The sequence below is a fragment of the Falco naumanni genome, chromosome 7 (assembly GCF_017639655.2).
Source record: "Falco naumanni isolate bFalNau1 chromosome 7, bFalNau1.pat, whole genome shotgun sequence".
Taxonomy (NCBI): Eukaryota; Metazoa; Chordata; class Aves; order Falconiformes; family Falconidae; genus Falco; species Falco naumanni.
In genome coordinates, this window is record NC_054060.1 from 2930312 (window position 1) to 2949505 (window position 19194).

The 19194-nt window shown below is 45.4% G+C and overlaps 1 protein-coding gene across 3 annotated transcripts in view; it reads right to left on the reverse strand.

The window, feature by feature from the left end:
* Positions 1-17749, reverse strand: part of IQGAP1 (IQ motif containing GTPase activating protein 1) — an 80259-nt gene extending 62510 nt beyond the window's left edge. For all 3 annotated transcript variants that reach the window (XM_040602023.1, XM_040602022.1, XM_040602021.1), the window contains exons 1-2: positions 17616-17749; positions 16154-16253 (exon numbers count right to left, since the gene is read on the reverse strand). In XM_040602023.1, coding sequence (XP_040457957.1) covers positions 16154-16253; positions 17616-17670 — 155 coding nt within the window. In that variant the 5' untranslated portion in view covers positions 17671-17749. The remainder of the gene's footprint in view (positions 1-16153; positions 16254-17615) is intronic.
* Positions 17750-19194: the final 1445 nt, after the last annotated feature.

Sequence of the window (19194 nt, forward strand, 5' to 3'; positions counted from 1 at the left end):
GCTATATCCCTATACAGACAGAAAGTGCATCTTACGCTCTTCACTTCTAATCTCACAATACCCAAAATTAAACAGAAAAGAAATGATGCAATTTGAATGGATGTACTGAAAATGCCACGAAGAACTTCAAGAGTTATTTCCAGTTCCTTCCCCTTTCAAGCGTTCACCCCCTAACATCTAAGATGTAGGCAACTCCAGGCAGCACTGCTCAGCCTGCACCGGGACGTGGAGAGGCACCTGGCTGCTGTCAGAAAAGGGACTGAAGAGCTGCTCAACCATTAACTGTGGTTGGAACTTGGAAGCTGTGCAAAAGCTACATGGAGTGTTTAGCAACAAAACTGCTGACAAAAAAAAAAGCTTCAAAGGTCTTTCTCAAAAACACCCAACTCATTTATACTCTTGGAAGGTATTCACAGCACAATGATTACTGGCACTCTTGAGAAGGTTCTTAAGAGTCCAATACCATGTGTAACAAACACCTGTGTGTCAACATAAACAGTACAGGTGTCCTTTGCTGTGCAAACAGAGGTCAGAGAGCACACTGGACTCCTTCAGCCTGTTAAAGATACAGCATTCATGGTGTCCAAGATTACAAACTTATATTTGTAAATCCTGAATGAGTATAGCTCAAAGAAAGAGTGACTGACAGTACTCCATGCTAAAAAACACAGCTCAGAAAAAAAAAAAAAAGATTCTAAGCAGCGAGAGCCTTACAGCTCATCCCGCTGCTGAAGTGACATCCTGTCAACCTCAGAGAGGCTCCTACTCCAAACGTGCCCAGCAAGCAGTCAGCTAAGGGACTGCCAACATACTCCCTAAGGAAATAGCTATCCTGATTTTAAGTAGAGGCAAGTCGTTAGGAAGGGCATGGAACTGCGATGCACAAACACCAGGATCCTTTCACCCAATGCTGCACGTCAGGCTGGGATTCTATACAAGCTCCTGGAAGAGCAGGCCTCCAAGTGATGGTTAAATGAGCTAACCCCAGAACATCAAGGCCGAGATCCCTGGGGATACTGGTACCTCACTGGAAATTAACACAGTTCTTTAAACACAATCACCTACAGAAAGACTGAGAAGCCCCAGAGTACACCGTGTCTTCAAATAAACCTCTGTAATTCCAAGCTGGACCTACAGCAATGCATTCTCCCACTTCATTTATCAGAACAAGAAACCTTTTTGCTTACTGCCCTTGAAGTAAAAGGTCCCTGCAAGAGTTTATTGCTTACACCTCCAAACTAGCTAGCGAAGATTACCAAAGTTTTACTTCATCTAAACAGTACAGCTACCACCACGTAACAGCCTTCGCTCTTGGCTCCCTGCTCTTTTCTCACACCAAAATACACCAGACAGGCAGCCAAAACTAGCCAGGCAGGTGGCATACCCAAGCACTTACTATAACTTAGTATTTTCCTGCCCACAGAGAACTGGGCGGGGGGGGGAGAATCTCTCCTTAGGATTTTATCCACACACACACAGAGAGTCACCACATTCCCAAATGCACAGCAAAAGTTACAAAATAGAGGTGAAAGCATACCAACCAAATGCCAGAAAGGGGCAGGGACAAATAGCTTTAGAAAATTCAAGCCTCCCAAACTGCTGTAGGATCATCTGCATCTCCACTAGGCAACTGCTCTACGCTCACTTCTGTTCCCTTTCTATTTTTTTTTTTTTTTTGATAGCATCTGCCTGCACTTTATGACTATCCAGTCTAGCAATCTGGTGAGCACAGCTGTCGCTGCTGCCTTCCAGCCACCTCAGCCATATTTACCACAGGAAGCGATCACCAAGGCAGGCACAGGCCACAGCTGCCCGACGCCTGTTCGTGGTGTCAGGCCAGAAGCTCCCACCCCACACAGCCCCACACCCGGCCTCTGACAAAGCCCGGTAAGAGAGATGCAAATAAACAGCCTTTTATGAAACGAGGTAACCGACTGCTCAGCTAAATATGGCTGTATCTATTCATACTTACCTACGTGACTGTACATAGCATGTGTTAATTGATGGAACTTTTATTTTCAAAGTAGTTTATGAATTCCATGTTTGTGAGTTTATCTAATGTGCAAAAATGTATTTGGGAATTCCAAAACTATTACAATGCATAAAAACGGGCCTTAGATTTGCTTTCACTAGCTGTATCTCACACACAGAAAGTACACAGGACTTGAATGTTTTGCTTTAACACTCAGGAAAAAGTCGTACTAACTGTAATCAATGAACAGACAGGTTTTAGGCAACCTAAATCAGACTCATAACCAGAAATGCCTATGGATATCTAGCAAAACATTCAGAAGTACTTATGTACGCCAGTTCCCACCTCCTGTAGTAATCAGTGAAGATCAGCTATTAACCTGGAAGAACATCTTTTTAAATAACATTTCACTTTTTAGATCTTTGAAGCTATTGCTCTGTGTGAGCTTTTTTTTTTTTTTCCTCCTTAACTGAAAAATCCTCATTCTTCTCATGGTCTTAAATAAAATAAGCTTTCTTGCACTTTTTCCCTCTCATGTCTCTACCATTTACAAGACTGAACAAAACATTCCAAACCGATCGCATTCTATATACTGCAATCAATTACAAAACAGAAGGTAATTTTCAAGAAGGTCTTTTAAAAGAAGTTTTTTGTAAACTAACATACCTATACTTCTTTCTTTCCCTTAACCATGAGCCACATGGTCTTAGACCTCACCCAGATACTGCCAGCCAGCTCGCAGGATGCAACCCTTGAAGCTGCACCCTCACTCGCACGCTGCAGGAATTCGGAAGAGGAACAGCCAAGTGCCAGCACTGCTCCAGACACAGACAACACACATCCAACAGAATCCAACCTCTCTTCTCCCATTTTGCTTTTAGCACTCTAAGGCAAGATAACCCCTGTGTATCCAAGCAGGGCAACGCCACATAAACACACCACATATCAAGGACACATGCAAACAACTTCTTTAGCATTGAGAGAGCTTTTCTTAACCGGTACAGGCAGGCCTGGTACAAGCCTTAACCTCCCCTCCAGCCAGGAAAAGCCCAAGTGTCCTCACATGGCACGCTTATGTCTGCACAGGTGTATTGGGTTTGCATGGTGAGGTTTTGGTGGCGGGGGGTCTACAGGGGTGGCTTCTGTGACAAGGTGTCAGAAGCTGCCCCCATGTCAGACAGAGCCAGTTCCAGCCAGCTCCAAGATGGACCCACCGCTGGCCAAGGCTGAGCCTGGCAGTGACTATGGTCGCACCTCTGGGATAATGTGTTTAAGAAAGGGGAAAAATACGCTGTGCAACAGCAGCTCGGAGAGAGGAGAATATATGAGAGCCACAGCCCCGCAGGCGCCCAGGTCGGTGCAGGAGAGGCAGGAGGTGCTCCAGGCACCAGAGCAGAGATTCCCTGCAGCCTGTGGGGAAGACCATGGTGAGGCAGGCTGTGCCCCTTGAGGGACATGGAGGTCCACGGCGGAGCAGATATCCACCTGCAGCCTTCGGAGGACCCCATGCTGGGGCAGGGAGATGCCCGAAGGAGGCTGTGACCCCGTGGGCAGCCCACGCTGGAACTGGCTCCTGGCAGGACCTGTGGCCCCATGGAGAGAGGAGCCCAGGCTGGAGCAGGTTTGCTGGCAGGAGCTGTGGCTCTGCAAGGGACCCAGGCTGGAGCAGTCCACTTTGAAGGACTGCACCCTGTGGAAAGGGCCCACACTGGAGCAGTTTGTGAAGAACTGCAGCCTGTGGGAAGGAACCACATTGGAGAAGTTTTTGAAGAGCTACCTCCTGCGGGAGGGACGCCACGCTGGAGAGGAACAAGAGCACGAGGAGGAAGGATGGGCAGAGACAACGCCTAATGAACTGACCACAACTCCATTCCCCTGCACCACACGAGAAGGAGACAGAGCAGTCGGGAGTGAAGTTGAGGCGATGGAAGACAGGAAGGATAAGGGGAAGGCGATTTAAGATTTGTTCTTATTGCTCATTATCCTACTCTGACTCAATTGGGAATAAATTAAATCAGTTTTCCCAAGTCTGTTTTGCCCATGATGGTACTTGCTGAGTGATCTCTCCCGGTCCTTATCTTGACCCAGCAGTCTTTTGTCTTATGCTCTCTGTCCCTGTACAGTCAAGGGGAGGGAATGAGAGCAGCAGCTTGGTGGGCACATGGCAGCCAGCCAAGGTCAACCCACCACAACAAGAAAAGAGTCCTCTTTAATACCCCTTCATAAAGTGGTCCTCCAGAGCAGCCAGACAAGGGAATTACTATTTACTGTGGTACACAGAAACCCCGATTATGCACAAGCCATTCACTGTGCTTCAGCACATTATTGTCCAAGCCATCCCTGCCCCAGACAGCCCCCAACATGCCATAACACATGCAAAACACAAAAAACCCAAAGGTGAGCACTGGACAAAGAAAGCATACTCCAAAAAGCAAAAAGAAAAAAACCTACCTTGGCACTCTGAAATCTAGTGAAGGATTGTAGACACTGCTGCAGAAGGCATTAAATAGAGGGAAAGGCAGAAGTTTTACACCAGCTGGAGGTAAAAGAAATCTTCAGGAGGAAGATACAGAACGTGAATTGACCAAAGCTACTGTCTTTGGCCAAGTGAAAGTAGTAGGGAAAAAATTATTACCTATGACATGCACTGAAAACAAAAACAAGCTTGAATTTGATGTACTGGGAAAAGGAAACTCGAGGGGAAACCAAAGAGAGACAGCCACCTGACCAGAGTAATAAACTAGCAGGAAGCAAGAACAGGCATAAGTGTCTAGGCACAGATGATAAATCTAAAACTGCACGGAGATAAAAGTGGCCATATCAAGGCACACCTACAAAAGATAAATCTCTTTCTCTGACTGCAGCAACAGACTCCAGCTGTTTCCCTGGCACCCTGGAGGCCCTTGTGTCTCAGCAAGCAGATTCAGCCCCGTCGCCCAACAAAGATTGTCCCCACCTGCCATCCAAAGGAAAAGGACAGATAATTTTTGCCAGGTCAGCGAACTGGCTATTAGAGAATATTTAATCACTCTTAACTAGTACCAATACAGATAAGAGTATTGGCAAGAGTAGGAGTCTCCACTAGCCAAAGACGGTAAGAAGCAACAGCTAGAAGCTAAAGCAGAAAAAAGTACTGGAAATCACACAAACTTTAATCCATTGGAACAATCGACTTAGATACTGCCTGACCTCTCAGTACCTGGAGCCTCAAAAAAAAAAAAATAAAAAAAAAATCAATGTTTGATACCTTTATGGCCTAACTCCATCACTGATGCGTAGAGTCACATAGTCATCCAGTCTGGGCTGGGTTCCAAAAAAAAAAAAAAAAAAAAAAAAAAAAGGCTGAGGTATGGGCTTTTTTAATACTTTATAGAGTGCCTGGGGAAAGACTGAAACACTTTCTCTCTTCTCCTTTCAGTAGTCTGGAGGGTAAGCAAAAGGCAGAACAACAGTTTTATCCTCAAGAAAATAAGTGGAAAATTTGCACCTGATCTCTCAAAGCCAGAATAAAAAACTGCAACAGTAGAAACCCCAAAACATTCGTATGCTTCAGGTTTTGGCGGTTAATTAGCTAGTTTCACAATTCCTGGATATCTACATTTTGAAAAACAAGGACCTTTAAATAACTTACCTGTCCCTGTGCTGAAAAGGACTTTTATTTTAGTAAAGAGTAGTTTGCTTCAAAGGATTTCTGACACAGTAAATGATTCATCTTCCTCAAGCAATAGAGGTTGCGATAACATCTATTCATGCGGCTGCTGTAACAGGAAAATTTGGCAAGAACCTGGTAGATTGTAGAAAAACTGCAAGGAGAAGAGGGCAGAACCCTCTGTCAAACTGCGTTTCAGCAGTATATTCAGCATAACCGCCAATAGAAGCTGGAAACGAGCCAGCGAACACTGCTATCCAGCTGCTCAGTTCATACTACGAAAATGACAAATTACACCGCGCACAGATTTTCAGAATACCAAGCATTCCAGTCAGAACAACAAAACCTCAAGGGAGAGAGGCCGTCTCCCTTTCCCAGCTCCCCACCAGGTTCGCTCACCCTCGGGGTCAGGATTTGTGTAACTGGTTTTCCCCATCTTGTCTAGTACCCTGCACCGACAGACAGAACGGCAAACATGACCACCTTTTGCCCGACAACTCACCCTGCAAAAACAGGGCTCACAAAATCGGGCTGAGGGACACCAGCACATCCAGGCAGCAGGTGTCCAAGCTAAAGGAAGGCACCAACAATACTTATTTAGAATTCCACTCTTCAAAGAACATATTCAAATCCACCGGGGGAAAGGGGAGGCAAGTTGGCTTCCGCAATGGTTTAACAATCAACAACCTGGAAAAGAGACTCATCATCAAGAGACTCAGTGTTCAAGATCAGCCCCTTAAAGTCTTTTAAAGCAGGTAAAGCTGAAATCACACCTGTGAACACACAGGGCTTTGCTCAAATCGGTATGACGTGTTAAGTCAGGTACTTTTACAGCTATTAAAATTACACTAGCAATTACCACAAAACAATCAGAACGGTAATTTGAAATATTCTAATGAGCAAGATCTGTTCCCTAAAGCACATTTTGACTGTCCACTGGTTTATAATTCTCTTCTCTAGTTCTCCATCAAAAGCAGCACTCTCAATTTCAACTCAAACAGCTTTGAGCTGAAAGGGAAATTGAAATCTTTGTCACTGCCCCAGAAAACAAAAAGGTCTGGAATTCCACTTAGGTCTATAACCAGTGTCTATTGAAGCTGTAAAGGTGGCAGGCGTGTAGGAGGTGCAGTTATACCCACGTACCAATGACCCAGCAAAACATGCCAGACCTTATAGAAGGAGCAAGCTGATTGTACTTGACAAAAACTGAAAACCAACCAGGTTTCACTCAGTCTCACGCACCACAAAGCATTTAGTGCCCAAGAAGTCTGTCCAGCCACCAGGCAACCAGGAGGACGTTCAGGCTGTCCACCCAGCAGCAGGCCATTACACCCAGCTCAACAACAAGCATTAGGAGGTCCAGGATCTTTTGCCCTGACACGGAGGGCAACAGATGGATGCTGTTTGTCAAGTTCTCCTCATCTCCTGGGCTCTTCCTCAGCTAGCAACCACATGCAGATTTAACACGTTACAGATGGGCCTTTTCACAGGCGTTTGTAGCTGGCAGTGATGACTACCTCTGTCCTGTGCCACCTCCATGACTCACCAGGATTTGCTCACTGTGCTCTGTCTCCAAAGGGTGCCTCGTGAAACCGAACACAAACATTCTGGGGTCTTGATGACTAGCTGCTAGCCGGGCACTTGTAAACACCAGTCATTCCAACAGCCCTTCCCCCATCGCACAGGGTACCTCCGCATCTAGACATTTCCATTCACATCCCGTTAGCCCTGCTATTGCAATCCCTACAGGTGTGCCAAGCAAAATATGCATGGCTGCAGCTGTACCACAGCAGAGGAAAAAGCAGCCAGAGCAAAAGGGCAGCACCCCTCACGGTGCCTGCATTTGCCATCTGAAAGAATGGACGAAGCTCTGGCTTAAAGGCTTTTGCACTGCTAAGTATTGCCAACACCACAGGTATGGCATTTTGGGGGCAAATCATACTATTCATTTTATTGAAAGAAGAGGGATCTCATACTCCAGCAGATCATTCCCTCTATATGTGAATTTCAAACGGTTTTAGTTAAGTTACATAGCAGACTTGGCACCCATTCTTACAGAGGATCAGACGAGAAAATGTGCAGACAGCCTCAGTCCTTTATCCAATTCACCTGAGCACGGGCATTAGACAGCCATGCAAAAATCCCAAACACACACTCCTCTCTAAAATAACTCATTCTACCACCTCTGAACACACACAAAAAAAGCCCCAAACAAATCGCCCAAGATAAAAGATGATCTCTCAGAGAGGAAACAACAACAAAGTAAGATAACTTGTCACATCAGGAGTGTTCTGTTCTAGAGAAGTAGGTGGAAATTCAAAAGCGTTTCACTACAGTTTGTGCAGGAAAAGACTCTGTCTCTCAAGCGAAGAGCTAGAAAAACAAGTGCTGCCCACAGGTAAAAGGTCCCAGAAGATTCTCATCATCCACAGAGACATTTTCAGTTCAAAGATACCAAAAAGAAAAGGATTAGCAAGTAACATAAGCCAGATTTTTCCCGATGATTGATGCACCCTCTCTGGCAACATGCAGCTTGAACCAAAGACCATAATAATATTCTGGCAGTGAAATCCTTTCCCCCCACCTCCATAAAAGTAAAGAAATAAATAAATAAAATTAAAAAGTAAAAGTTCCCCTGCAAACCTGCCAACAACTGGTACAAATTACCTTAGTATTTGCTCTTGCTGATAGGGTTCCTATCACATTTGCTACATTTGCCAAAAAGAAGAGCTTTCAGATGAGTACCAAGCACGTATCTGAGAGGAACTTATCAGGTATGTAAAAATAGTTTTCGAGGCAAAATGAACCATTGTGTTGCCAAAGCTAACTGCCTTGATCACCTACCATTGGAGACTGAATAGGCTTAAATGCTTGGAAGGTATAATATCACTAAAGTTATCACCTCCAAACTAAGTCGTTTTCTTGTAATTAAGGGTTATAAGCAGCACTCCACAGTACCCCATAGCCAAGAACCGTTACATGACAACTACTTGCTTTGGTTATTTTGGGCTGCTCTCTTCCTGCATTACATACAATATTCCTTCAGAAACCACCGTCCAAACAGCAAAACCCTGGTCTAGGAATTGAATTCTGTGCAAACAGCTGTTTCTCTCCTCCTGGCCTGCCTTTCATTAATATTTCCAGTGAGTCATAAAAATTTAAAAAAAAAAGTATTCAGCGTGAGGCAAGAATGGTGGTACTCCACCACTGTCCTCCTCCTCCCACCTCCCTCCACCCACTTCTTAGAAAAATATAGTTCTGAACGTGCATTCCAAGACACTTCCAGTCCAGACAGCCACTCCCTGCCAGCTGCATGAGGTCATCAATGAAACAGTACAGGAACTGTAGAGAAATACCTTGTCAAGTCCAAACAGGAGCTGATAAGAAGCCCCAGATGAAGTGCTGAGAGCTAAAACGCAACTACTTCAACTTACAACTGTTTCTAACAAAGTGTTACCTATTTCTGGGTTACAATCTAACACGAGACCTGCACCATATCTCACAGAAGCAGAAATCAAAACACCACACACACAAGACCCCCAGCAAACTAATAACCAACCCAAAAAACAGTACGTGACCCAATTTACAAGTGGGAATAAAATGGAAATACAAGGAAATAAAAAAACCCAAAAAACTCTTGATGAGACTAGAATAAAAAGAGGAACCCTGGTTATGCCACGTAGAAGTTCTGCTATGTCAGTTAGTGACCTTCCCACCCACTCAGCTGATCTAGAGGGGTCACTTTGGGTGGGAATTCTGTAAATCATTTTCAGCCAAATGCCAGTTCCTGTGATACTGTGACTTGGATTATACATGAATATATTAAGACTCCTGACATACAAATATATCTACAAATACATCAATTCGTGAATGAGCTTATTTTCTCTTGACTCTGCAACTGTAAAAATCCAATTATACTTCAATATTACAGATGGTTTCACAAAAAAAACAAAAAAAAGCAAGCCTCATTCTAAAGTTAGAAAATAAAAACAGAATAACTCCAAAGAGGAGTTATATATTTGAAATAAAACATGGTCAAACCAGACAGACGCCATTCAAAGGTCTCAGATTGCCTCCCATCGAAGTCTGAAGACCTCACCAGTAAGAGGAACTCTTTCTTAGCTTCTCCACTACAGGATACTAACTAAATTACTGCAGATGTTTTCTAAACATAATCAATTCCATCTTTAGATCTTTTCCAGCATGCAATACTGACCAGCAATTATTAGGAGGGGACCACTATGATCTGACGGGTTAAATCTAGACGCAGGCTGAGCCACTAAGGCAAAAGAGCTTTCACATATCGTAACCACAGAATGTTTCATACCTAGCCTGTGAACAGTTTAAGATCCACTGCATTATCTTGTCCTGTTATCTGCAAAGTTGCAATAATTTCTATGCTTCTGAGGTAAGACAATTAATTGCCCATAAGTCACTGAAGGACACTAAACTGTAGCTGTGCTGCATACACCCTGGACATTAGAATATGAATGCAAATAGAAAAAAAGCTGAAAGAAACCCCATCCTATAAAGTCAGGTTTGAGGAGAGAAAGCAAGACATGAAGAAAAAAGAAAATAGAAAAGAAAGGAAAAAATGAATGAGCTCAGACAAAAAAAAAAAGGTGAGGATTGTTTTGGGTTTATTTGAGGTAATCCAGAGTTGCATTACAATTCTTGCTGTCTCAAGATTTACAATACAAACAAAATTTAAATTCTTCAACTGCAGCTCTGATTTACACCCCCTAGGTTGTACTCCACAAACTGCTATTAGCACTTCACCCTCAGAATCCTCCAAGAGGTAGCGCACTAACTCTAAGCTTCAAAACCCACAGGAAACTTGCCTGTATCTAATTTGCAGATTGATGTAAGCAGGATTTAAATAAGATATTCTGCACACGACTTGCTTATTTAAGGCACACTGAGAACTGTACAAAAGTAAGTGAGAAAGCCTAATCCTGCTTTTCTCTAAGTACCCTACTGGTACTTAGCGCTCTATTGCAGCCCTGTTCTTAAGAAGCTCATATTTTAACTAAGCTACCTTAATTTTTCCAAGTTCAGGTTAATAAGATAATGGAATCAACGCAGTTTGTTGCCTTTCTGAAACAAATCTGTGATTTGCAATGAAGTCACCTCTTGAGACTAATTCTGTGTAATAGAGCAACTATCACATTTGCCTCATAGGGAGATTTCAGCCGTAGTGCACTACTTCTGTCTTCAAACAAGAGCTCCTTCAACAACTGATACCTACACCTCTACAGACACTGATGATCCAGCATTACAGCTACTCACAGAATAAGCTCTACAGAGCATCCCATCCAGCACTAACTCTAAATGTGTGCAATCTGTCCAGAAAGTGGGGTCCTCTATAATTCTTCCTCTTCTTTCTTCTGGGCACCCTACACCTCTAAAGATAAGAAACCTGTTTAAGCAGATCTTGGATGACTACACCAAATTCCAAGAGACAATGATACCCATTTCAAACCAGAAGCTGGAATTGAAAACCCAGAAAGATGAAGACCAGATTTTTTTCTTTAAACACTATATTTCATTTAGGAAACAAAATTTAACTGGGTCTCCAGTAAACAATTTCAGTTTATTTTTTGCTTAAAGACACAGATAAGTTATTCCTGTCAAAAAAAACTCCTCCCCACTTTAAAGAGAGAGCGCATGCATGAGGGACAGGGGAAAGTAATTCTTATAGAAAAGCAATCAATGGGAAATACTTCAGACTTTACCACACAGACACAAAATAGTAATTTCTCTCAATGGTATCATCAGTTTACACTAAGCCATCTTCTAATCTATCAGAAAGAAGGGGATTGCTACAAAATCATAGTATACTTCAAACCTGAACAGATTAAATCAGCAACAAAGAGCAAGCAGCACCCTTTTCTTGTTCAATAGGAAGCATCACCTACAAGAAACCCCAAAAAAGAGGGGAAAAAAAAAAAGAAAGAAAGAAAAAACCCCTATGGTCAGATTCCACCCTGATGCATACAAGAAATGTACTGCTCAGGCACAATGGAAGTTACACGCTTATGGGAAGCCACGTAATCTGGGCACTAAAATGCTTACACCATGCTAGGGCATAACCCAGAAGGAAAGTATTTCCTGCTATCCCAGGGGAAAAGCATGGTCCCATCACCCAGCAAGCCAGATAAGGAAACAAGAGAAAGAGGCAACAAAGTTTTAGTTTCCAACTTGGAGAACTTAAAATATTCCACATTGAAAGACAAAGCTTGAAAAAGCCTTTTCCAAATGGAAAAATGCCGATTTCATCATGAAAGTGCCACAATACCCCAATAAGTAGCCCACGTAGGAAAAAAGGCTATCACACAACACAGATGAATAATATTATAGTGCACCAGTTAGATAAGGATCACAAAAAGTTCTTTTGGGCTTCTTCTGTTCTGCATAAGTACACCCTTACCCTTCCACGAGCACAAGCTGCCATGTTACAACAGAACAGAGTACCACTTACAGTTTTATCTGCCCTGCCACAGCTTTTCTGTACAGATTGCTGTGATTGAGGTGGGGGCAGGGAAGGAAAAAGAATCACAACCACCAAACACACACACAAAACACCAAACTTGAAATATTACACAACACTTATTCATAAAGCCGTTTTTATTCAAGATTGAAATATCTGGTCCAAGCATAGTACAGGAGCCCCTCTATTCACAATCTCCATTTTAGCTCCAATTTTCATTTCAATCTCTTTCATGATCTTGAGCAACTTAGTTGCACGCTCTGCCTCCCCTTCTCCAGCTACCGAGAATAATGCCTGTTCCACCAGACTCTTGGACATCAGTAGCTGAAGTCAAAAACTGCTAAATAACAATGGAGCAACAGTGACAGCTCAAGAAAAAGCAAAACAGGCTGGAATACCATTAAGTACATACAAGTTATTGCTATTCTTCTGACAACGCCTCTGATGTTTGCTCCTTAGCAGACAGGTACTCCAAACAACTTCATGAAATACTCAAAGCTACTGCATACGCACTGTTATACCACACGGTTCAGAAATCAAGGCTTTTCTGGATTTTTCATTTCAGCATGACATGGGGTGCTAGCCAATTTTCATCTTACCTTATTTTAACATTTATGAAACAAAATTGTTTCTGCTTCTAGATTCCTTATCTGTTGCTTGGTTAAAGGGATAGCAAGCCTCTGACACTGCTGACGCAATGTAAATCAGCATGTTATTATTCACATCATTTCAGGGGCCTTTAAGTTCTAGAAAAAGTGAGTATCAACTACAGTGTTTGAATGCAATATTACAAAGTAATACGATAATATGGCTACAGGGGGAAGAGGGGGACCACCAAGAGCTGTTCTTCAGCTGCCTCACGCCCTGCCCCAGCTGCCGTCAACTTTACAACACTCACCTTTTCAGCTTCTGAGAGTGTGACACAGGGCACACCAGATAACCTTCCTCTGCTCCTAGGTCCTCCTCTCCTTACAGATACAACCTCCATTCTGAAAACCTCTTACTGTGAAGAATATAAACCCTCCGGTCCACGCCCATAGTTCTGAGGCACTGTTAGCAACAGCACAAGCAAAATGCTGCAGCATCCAATTCACATGTTATGCCTCAGTTACACCACCGGCAAAGAAGTCAAACACAGAAAATCTCAGACCAAGGACATCAATTTCAAATATAATGATCTCTTACAGTTCTGGTTTAGTGTTTTTTGTTAAACTCCTTTCCAACAATGCAGCCAAGGGCCCTCTTTCAGGCTGTACTAGTAATAATAAAAGAAATTTAAAGGACAATTTACAAAAAGACTACTCAGCGAGGAAAAAAAAAATTCTTGGGAGTAGACCATGAACTCAAACTTTTCTACTCTCACTTCTGTATCTTAATTATTAAACTAAGGCATCTGGTCCTCTCCTTCTGGTCACTTAATCTTTAACTCTTATGGAAAGTGGTATGGGTTCAGCTATAGGAGTCAGGAATTCCCACACACGTAGGAATAAGCAGCCTGGAGGCCACTGAGCAAACATAGGTTGAGGGTTGGAAAAAGGGTATTTGAAGCTCTCCAAGCAGACCTTCCACTTAACACGCTCCAGCTGCCAAGGCAGATACGAGGAAGGCTGTAACACCACTACATGCATTTTGAGCAACACAGCTGTTGCTTCATTCATCACAAAATATACTGGCAACCACTAGGCATTAACTGAAACATCTGAAGGCTCATCCCAAGACCAAACAGCGAGGAGAAAAAAAAAAAAAAAAAAAAAGTATCTTCTTTCTGACAAGGTGCAGCAAAATCAAATGCCCAGCCACTCAGTCTCATCAACACCAATGCAACACTTGGAAGCAAAGGTAAGATGGCCAAGAAACTTAAGAGTCAAAAATTATTTGTCTAAAGAGTAAGTCTCCATGATTAAGAAAGAGCTTAATTCAAAATATTAAAGCTGTTGCTGTGTAAGGCATTTTTGCCTGATTTTTTTTGCAAATTTGACATGGAATTGAACGGACAAGCACCTCAGAAAGCATGTACTCTGATGCCAGTGACAGAAAGAGTCCACAAGTGATGGACCTAGGGCTCCTTCAAGCATGGACAGCAACTACAGCGCAACTCATCTCTCCCCGTCACCCAGCATTTGCTCCTAAAGCCTTTGGATTCAAAGGGAAGGAGTTACTTTGACATATAGTCAGATCTTTCTCATTACTTCAAAACTCATCCAAATCCATACGTACAGAAAATTATTATCTGCTAATAACTGAGCAGCCTCTGCGGATCCATAGTAGTGACAATTGTTATGAAGCACCTAAAAGACTATAGCATAAACCGGGTGCTCGATGCCGCTTCAAAAATACGTAATACGTTCCTGGTAAGGCAGCATAAACTACTGAAATCCTGGAATTAATTCTTCCTTTATACTCTGACAGTAGTGAACCTGCACGAATGCAGCATTTCCCACTCAATGAAATCACTACAGTAGAACCCATCTGTCTTGCTAGGGAAGACTTACACAGATTTATCCCAAATTCATCACCCAGCCCATGGAAGAGAAAGTTTTCTTGCTCTTAATCCATGTCATCTATATAAGGACAAAGACAGATTGAAGTATTCAGTGAGCCATGACAAAACATGCCGTTGACTACTCGGATCAATTTTTTATGAATGTTCTGTACATTCCTGCTGCTCCAGAAGTTATTTTCTGTGGCATACACATTCGCTAGTTTGCACAGATCTTCGCAGAAACAAGGAAACTCTAAGCTCATAATCCATTTCCCAACTAATTACAAAATGCAAACTAAAACATTACCCTTAACTTTCAGAAGTGCTGGGGGCAAAGGGAGTCACCAATACAAACATTACCTGACCTCTTTTTTAATTTACTCTCATATTATGTATTATATCTCAATAATGTATCTTTGGTCTCAATCTCAGCTTCAAAAAAACATTTTGAAATTTCAAGTAAAATATTCCGTTTATACAAAGGCATGAAAAGACCCAGCTGAAGGGAAGGAGTAGACAAACTGGTCTGTCTCATTCCTATCCCCCCATGTACAACATACAGGATTGAATATTTGCAAAAAGACTGAAAAATATTGAAAAAATATCAACAGTAAGTCTTCATGCATTCATTGTTAGTATTGGTTCTTTTTCCATATATAGCATCTACTGTGTTCTGATCATACTTCCATTAACTGAACAAAGAAACACAGCATTCTTACGTGCTTATTAAACATGGAGATGACACAAAAGCTACACACATGGACAAGAACAAGATAAAAATTATTTCAAAATATTTAACAAAGACCAGGAATAATCAAATGTGGCAGGATCAAGTGAAGGCAGCACACCTTCAAGGCAAAGGACAGCAACTCAGCAAAACTCTACTACAACACACCGTTACAAAAATGTAGATAGCATGCCACAATGTAGGATAGTAGCATATCTATCGGGGTACTCAAAATAATCCTTGTGCTTTTGTAAGTACGCATGTTAATGCCCCGTTGAACGATTCTTCTCTGTTTTGGCAGTGCACTTTCAGAAAGACACAGAGTGAGCAGAGAGAAGTCAGAACAATCCAGGCAAACGTACTAGAGAACTGTTAAACAGGATGCACAGAGAAATACACAAGAATTTGGTTTTCAGCCTAAGAGAAGGTAAGCGCAAGGGAAATATACTGTTACAATTTGAATTTGTAAAAGGTTGCAATTAAGATAAAAGGAATAACCCCTTCTTCATGTCTCTTGGTAAGTAGCAAGGCAACGTTGCACCAAGACATACACAAGTTAGTTAATAGGGAGAACCCATCCAGTGATAGGAATACGGGAGCACTAGAGCTCTGGAGTCCTTGTCAGAAGAAGTCTGTAAGAACAGGTTAGATAAGCACACCGGGGATCAGTCACTTTTGTGGGGATTTTTGTTTGGGTTTCTGTTTTTCAAAATGAATCTCTATAGCTACTGGGAAACACAGACAAGAGGTAAGCTGCATCCAAATTATTCCCACTACCAAGTATCGCAACTTCTTTTAAAAGCACGGGCAGTTTCAAAACTACTTATTCTTACCTCTTTGCTTCCTCCAGATGACAAAGGTATTCATAGGCAACATTCTGGCGTCTTCTTTCATCCATTTCCTCTGCTGTTAACCTCTCATTATCCAAGACAGCTGCAAAGAGGCAAAACACATTCTCAGGTGGTTGAAAATTGAATGTAACTGAACAGGCACACCAAAAATCAGATCTAACCTTTCCCACAGAAGCTTATCACAGGTTTTATTTGATTCAGAAAAATGAAGGATGAAATATACCTATTCTTTGCAAGCAATAGAAGACACCTCGTCTCTTTAGCCTTCCTTCCTTGTCACATAAACTTGCCATCTTCCCTCCTTCCAATTTGTCAATTTGACTGATCCAACTTCTTCCATCTTCTTAGACACAGTCCTTCATTTTCTTATTTTCTTCTAGCTTTGCCTTCCTCTTCCTCAAAAGCACATGTGCGACCACATGTCCCTCCATCTATCCTCCAATTTTGGCAGTCAAAGATTAAGGCAGGACAACAATATATATTCACATCACACAGTCCCTTCATGTCTTTATAGTGAATCTTGAGGACTGTGAGTAGTGTTTCCATCTTCATCTGAAGGGAATCATTCGGAACCGCAACCTGTGCATCATCTTTGAACCAAGCTGAGGACCTACATAGGGCTACGCGCCTCAACCTTCCAGATTCGGCGTGCTTAAAGCCTCAGTGATAAAACCCTCTCCTTCCACCCTCACTGCTAGACACCGCATCCGCGCTCTCGTGTCAAAAAACCCACAAAACCAACCAACAACTTCTTAGGTTTTACGGACCAGCTCGACTAATAGGAAACGTCTCCGCACACTCGGCAACGGGGAGCTGACACCCGCCGTGCCCTCCACCAACCCTGCCGGCAACGGGGCGTCAGCGACAGCCCCGGGGGCCGAGGGTCCCCGCGAGGCCGGCCCGCCGCCCCAAACGCCCCCGCAGCGACACGAGCCGAGCCCGCCCGGGAGGGGACACCCCCGCCCCGCTCCCCGCCCGCCCCCGGGTGCTGCCCAGGTACCCCCGGGCGAGCCCACCCCCCCGCCGCGCCGCAGGCGTGTGACAGGGGCGGGGCCGCACGCTAAGCCCGGGGTCGCCGCGGAAACAGGCGGGAGGGAAGAAGGCGGCGACCCCCCCCCCGGCTCCCCCCGCCCCGCCCGCGGCGGACATCTTGGGCGAGGCACCGAGCCCGCCCGCGGCAGGCGACGGCGGGAGAGGCGATGGCCGCCCCCCCTGCTCGCTGCCAGCGCCCGGCGAGGGAGGGGGGGCTCGGGCGGGACCCCCCGCGCCTCACGGCGCCCGCCCCGCGGCGGGAGAGAGGCACGGCGGGGCCCACCGCCCCCGCGGGCCGGCGCCCAGAGCCGAGGCGCCGCGGCCGCCCCTCAGCGCCGGCCCCTGAGGGGGCACGGGCGGCGGCGGGCGGGGCGGCGGCGGGGGCGGCCGCGCGGGTTCCCCCGGTACTCACAGCCATAGTGGGGCCGGGACATGGCCAGCCCGTCCACCGCCTCCTCCGCCGCCATGGCGCTGCGCTGGGCCGGGGCCGGCCGGGAGCTGGGCGCGGCTGCGGCCGTTCCCCTTCCTGCCGCTGCGGGTGTGGCGGGGGCGGAGCCGCCGCGCGCGCTGCCCCGCCCCGCCCCACGCGGGGGCCCGCGCCCCGCCCCGCGCCCACCCGTGACACCCCGCCGGGCCCTGGCCCCCACCCACCGCACGAGCGCCGCCCGACCGCGCGGGAACTTCACGTGGCTTCAGTAAGTCGCTGCTGCGGAGCCCCCGGCCTTGATCAGGGCCGCGCCACCCCGGCGGGCAGCTCGGGCAGCTCAAGGCCAAACTGGCAGAGCAGGGGGGTCACCCTGAGCCCCCCAAGTCCCATGCGGCGGGGCCTCGCGGTGGGACACCACCAACGTCAAGGTTTGCGTCCCCTCGGTGCCTGAGCTGTTGCGTCCTTCCCCGAGCGCAAAGGCGGGCGAGCTGCGGGACCGGGCCAGGGGGCTCCGTGGCGGGTGGTCGCGCCGTGGGAGCTTCCCCATTACCGACAGACCCTGGTGCCGGCTGCAGTGGGGCTCCCGGCCCAAGGGTGGGCTCGGGCGGTGGCATGGGGGCCGTCGTTCGTCTCGGTCCCTGTAACCCTCTGCAGGAAGGATTCGACATGTTGCTCCTGTTGCTCTGTTACCGTGTCCTCCATAATAACTTGTACTGCTTCCTTTTATCACACTGCATGCTATTTCCCCTTATTACATCGTAATATAATAAACTGCATTTCTTCTTCTATTAGACATGGAACTCCTTTTTGCTCGGTTTCCGATCAGCAGAACACCCCCAAGCCTCTGCCCAGCCGGTCGGCTCAGGCCCCCTTCCACAGACCCTGCTGGGCCAGACCCTCTGCTCCTGCTGGGCTCCCACGCGGCGTCAGCCCCCTCAGCAGCACAACCTGGCCCTGCCGGACTCAGGTGTGCCCTTCCCGTCTAAACAACTCTGCTGGCCACGCCAGGGCAACCCACCTGAAATGTCAGCCCCCGTTTGAAGCAGGGTGCCACAAAACATCAGCACACAACAACAGCAACGTTCAGCAGCACTGCTGTAGGAAGTAATTGTGCCTGGAAAGTTCCGTTCCCCTCCGTGCATGTTAAGCTCACCTATTACCGTTGCTTTGCCTGGTTCTTCTTCAAGAATCAGGGTACTAAAGATGCCACCACATGTCCGTATCAATTAGTCCTGTGAATTTCACTGCCAGGACATACCTTTACTGCTTAAGCACAAATTAAGTAATTAGGTAGACCAATAGCCTCTATTAGGAAAAGCATCACCAACAGGTAAGGGAGGCAATCCTTCCCCTCTTCCCAGTGCTGGTGAAACCTCATTGGGTCCAATTCCAGCTTCCTCAGTGCAAGGAAGACATGGACATAACAGAACAAGTTCAGTGAAGCACTACAGCAACTGATTAAGGGTATGGAGCACCTGACAGGAGAGGCTGAGAGAGGACAGGACAAGAAGCAATGCACTGAAATTCATGAAAGTCCACTTAAACATAAGCAGAAACGTTTCTG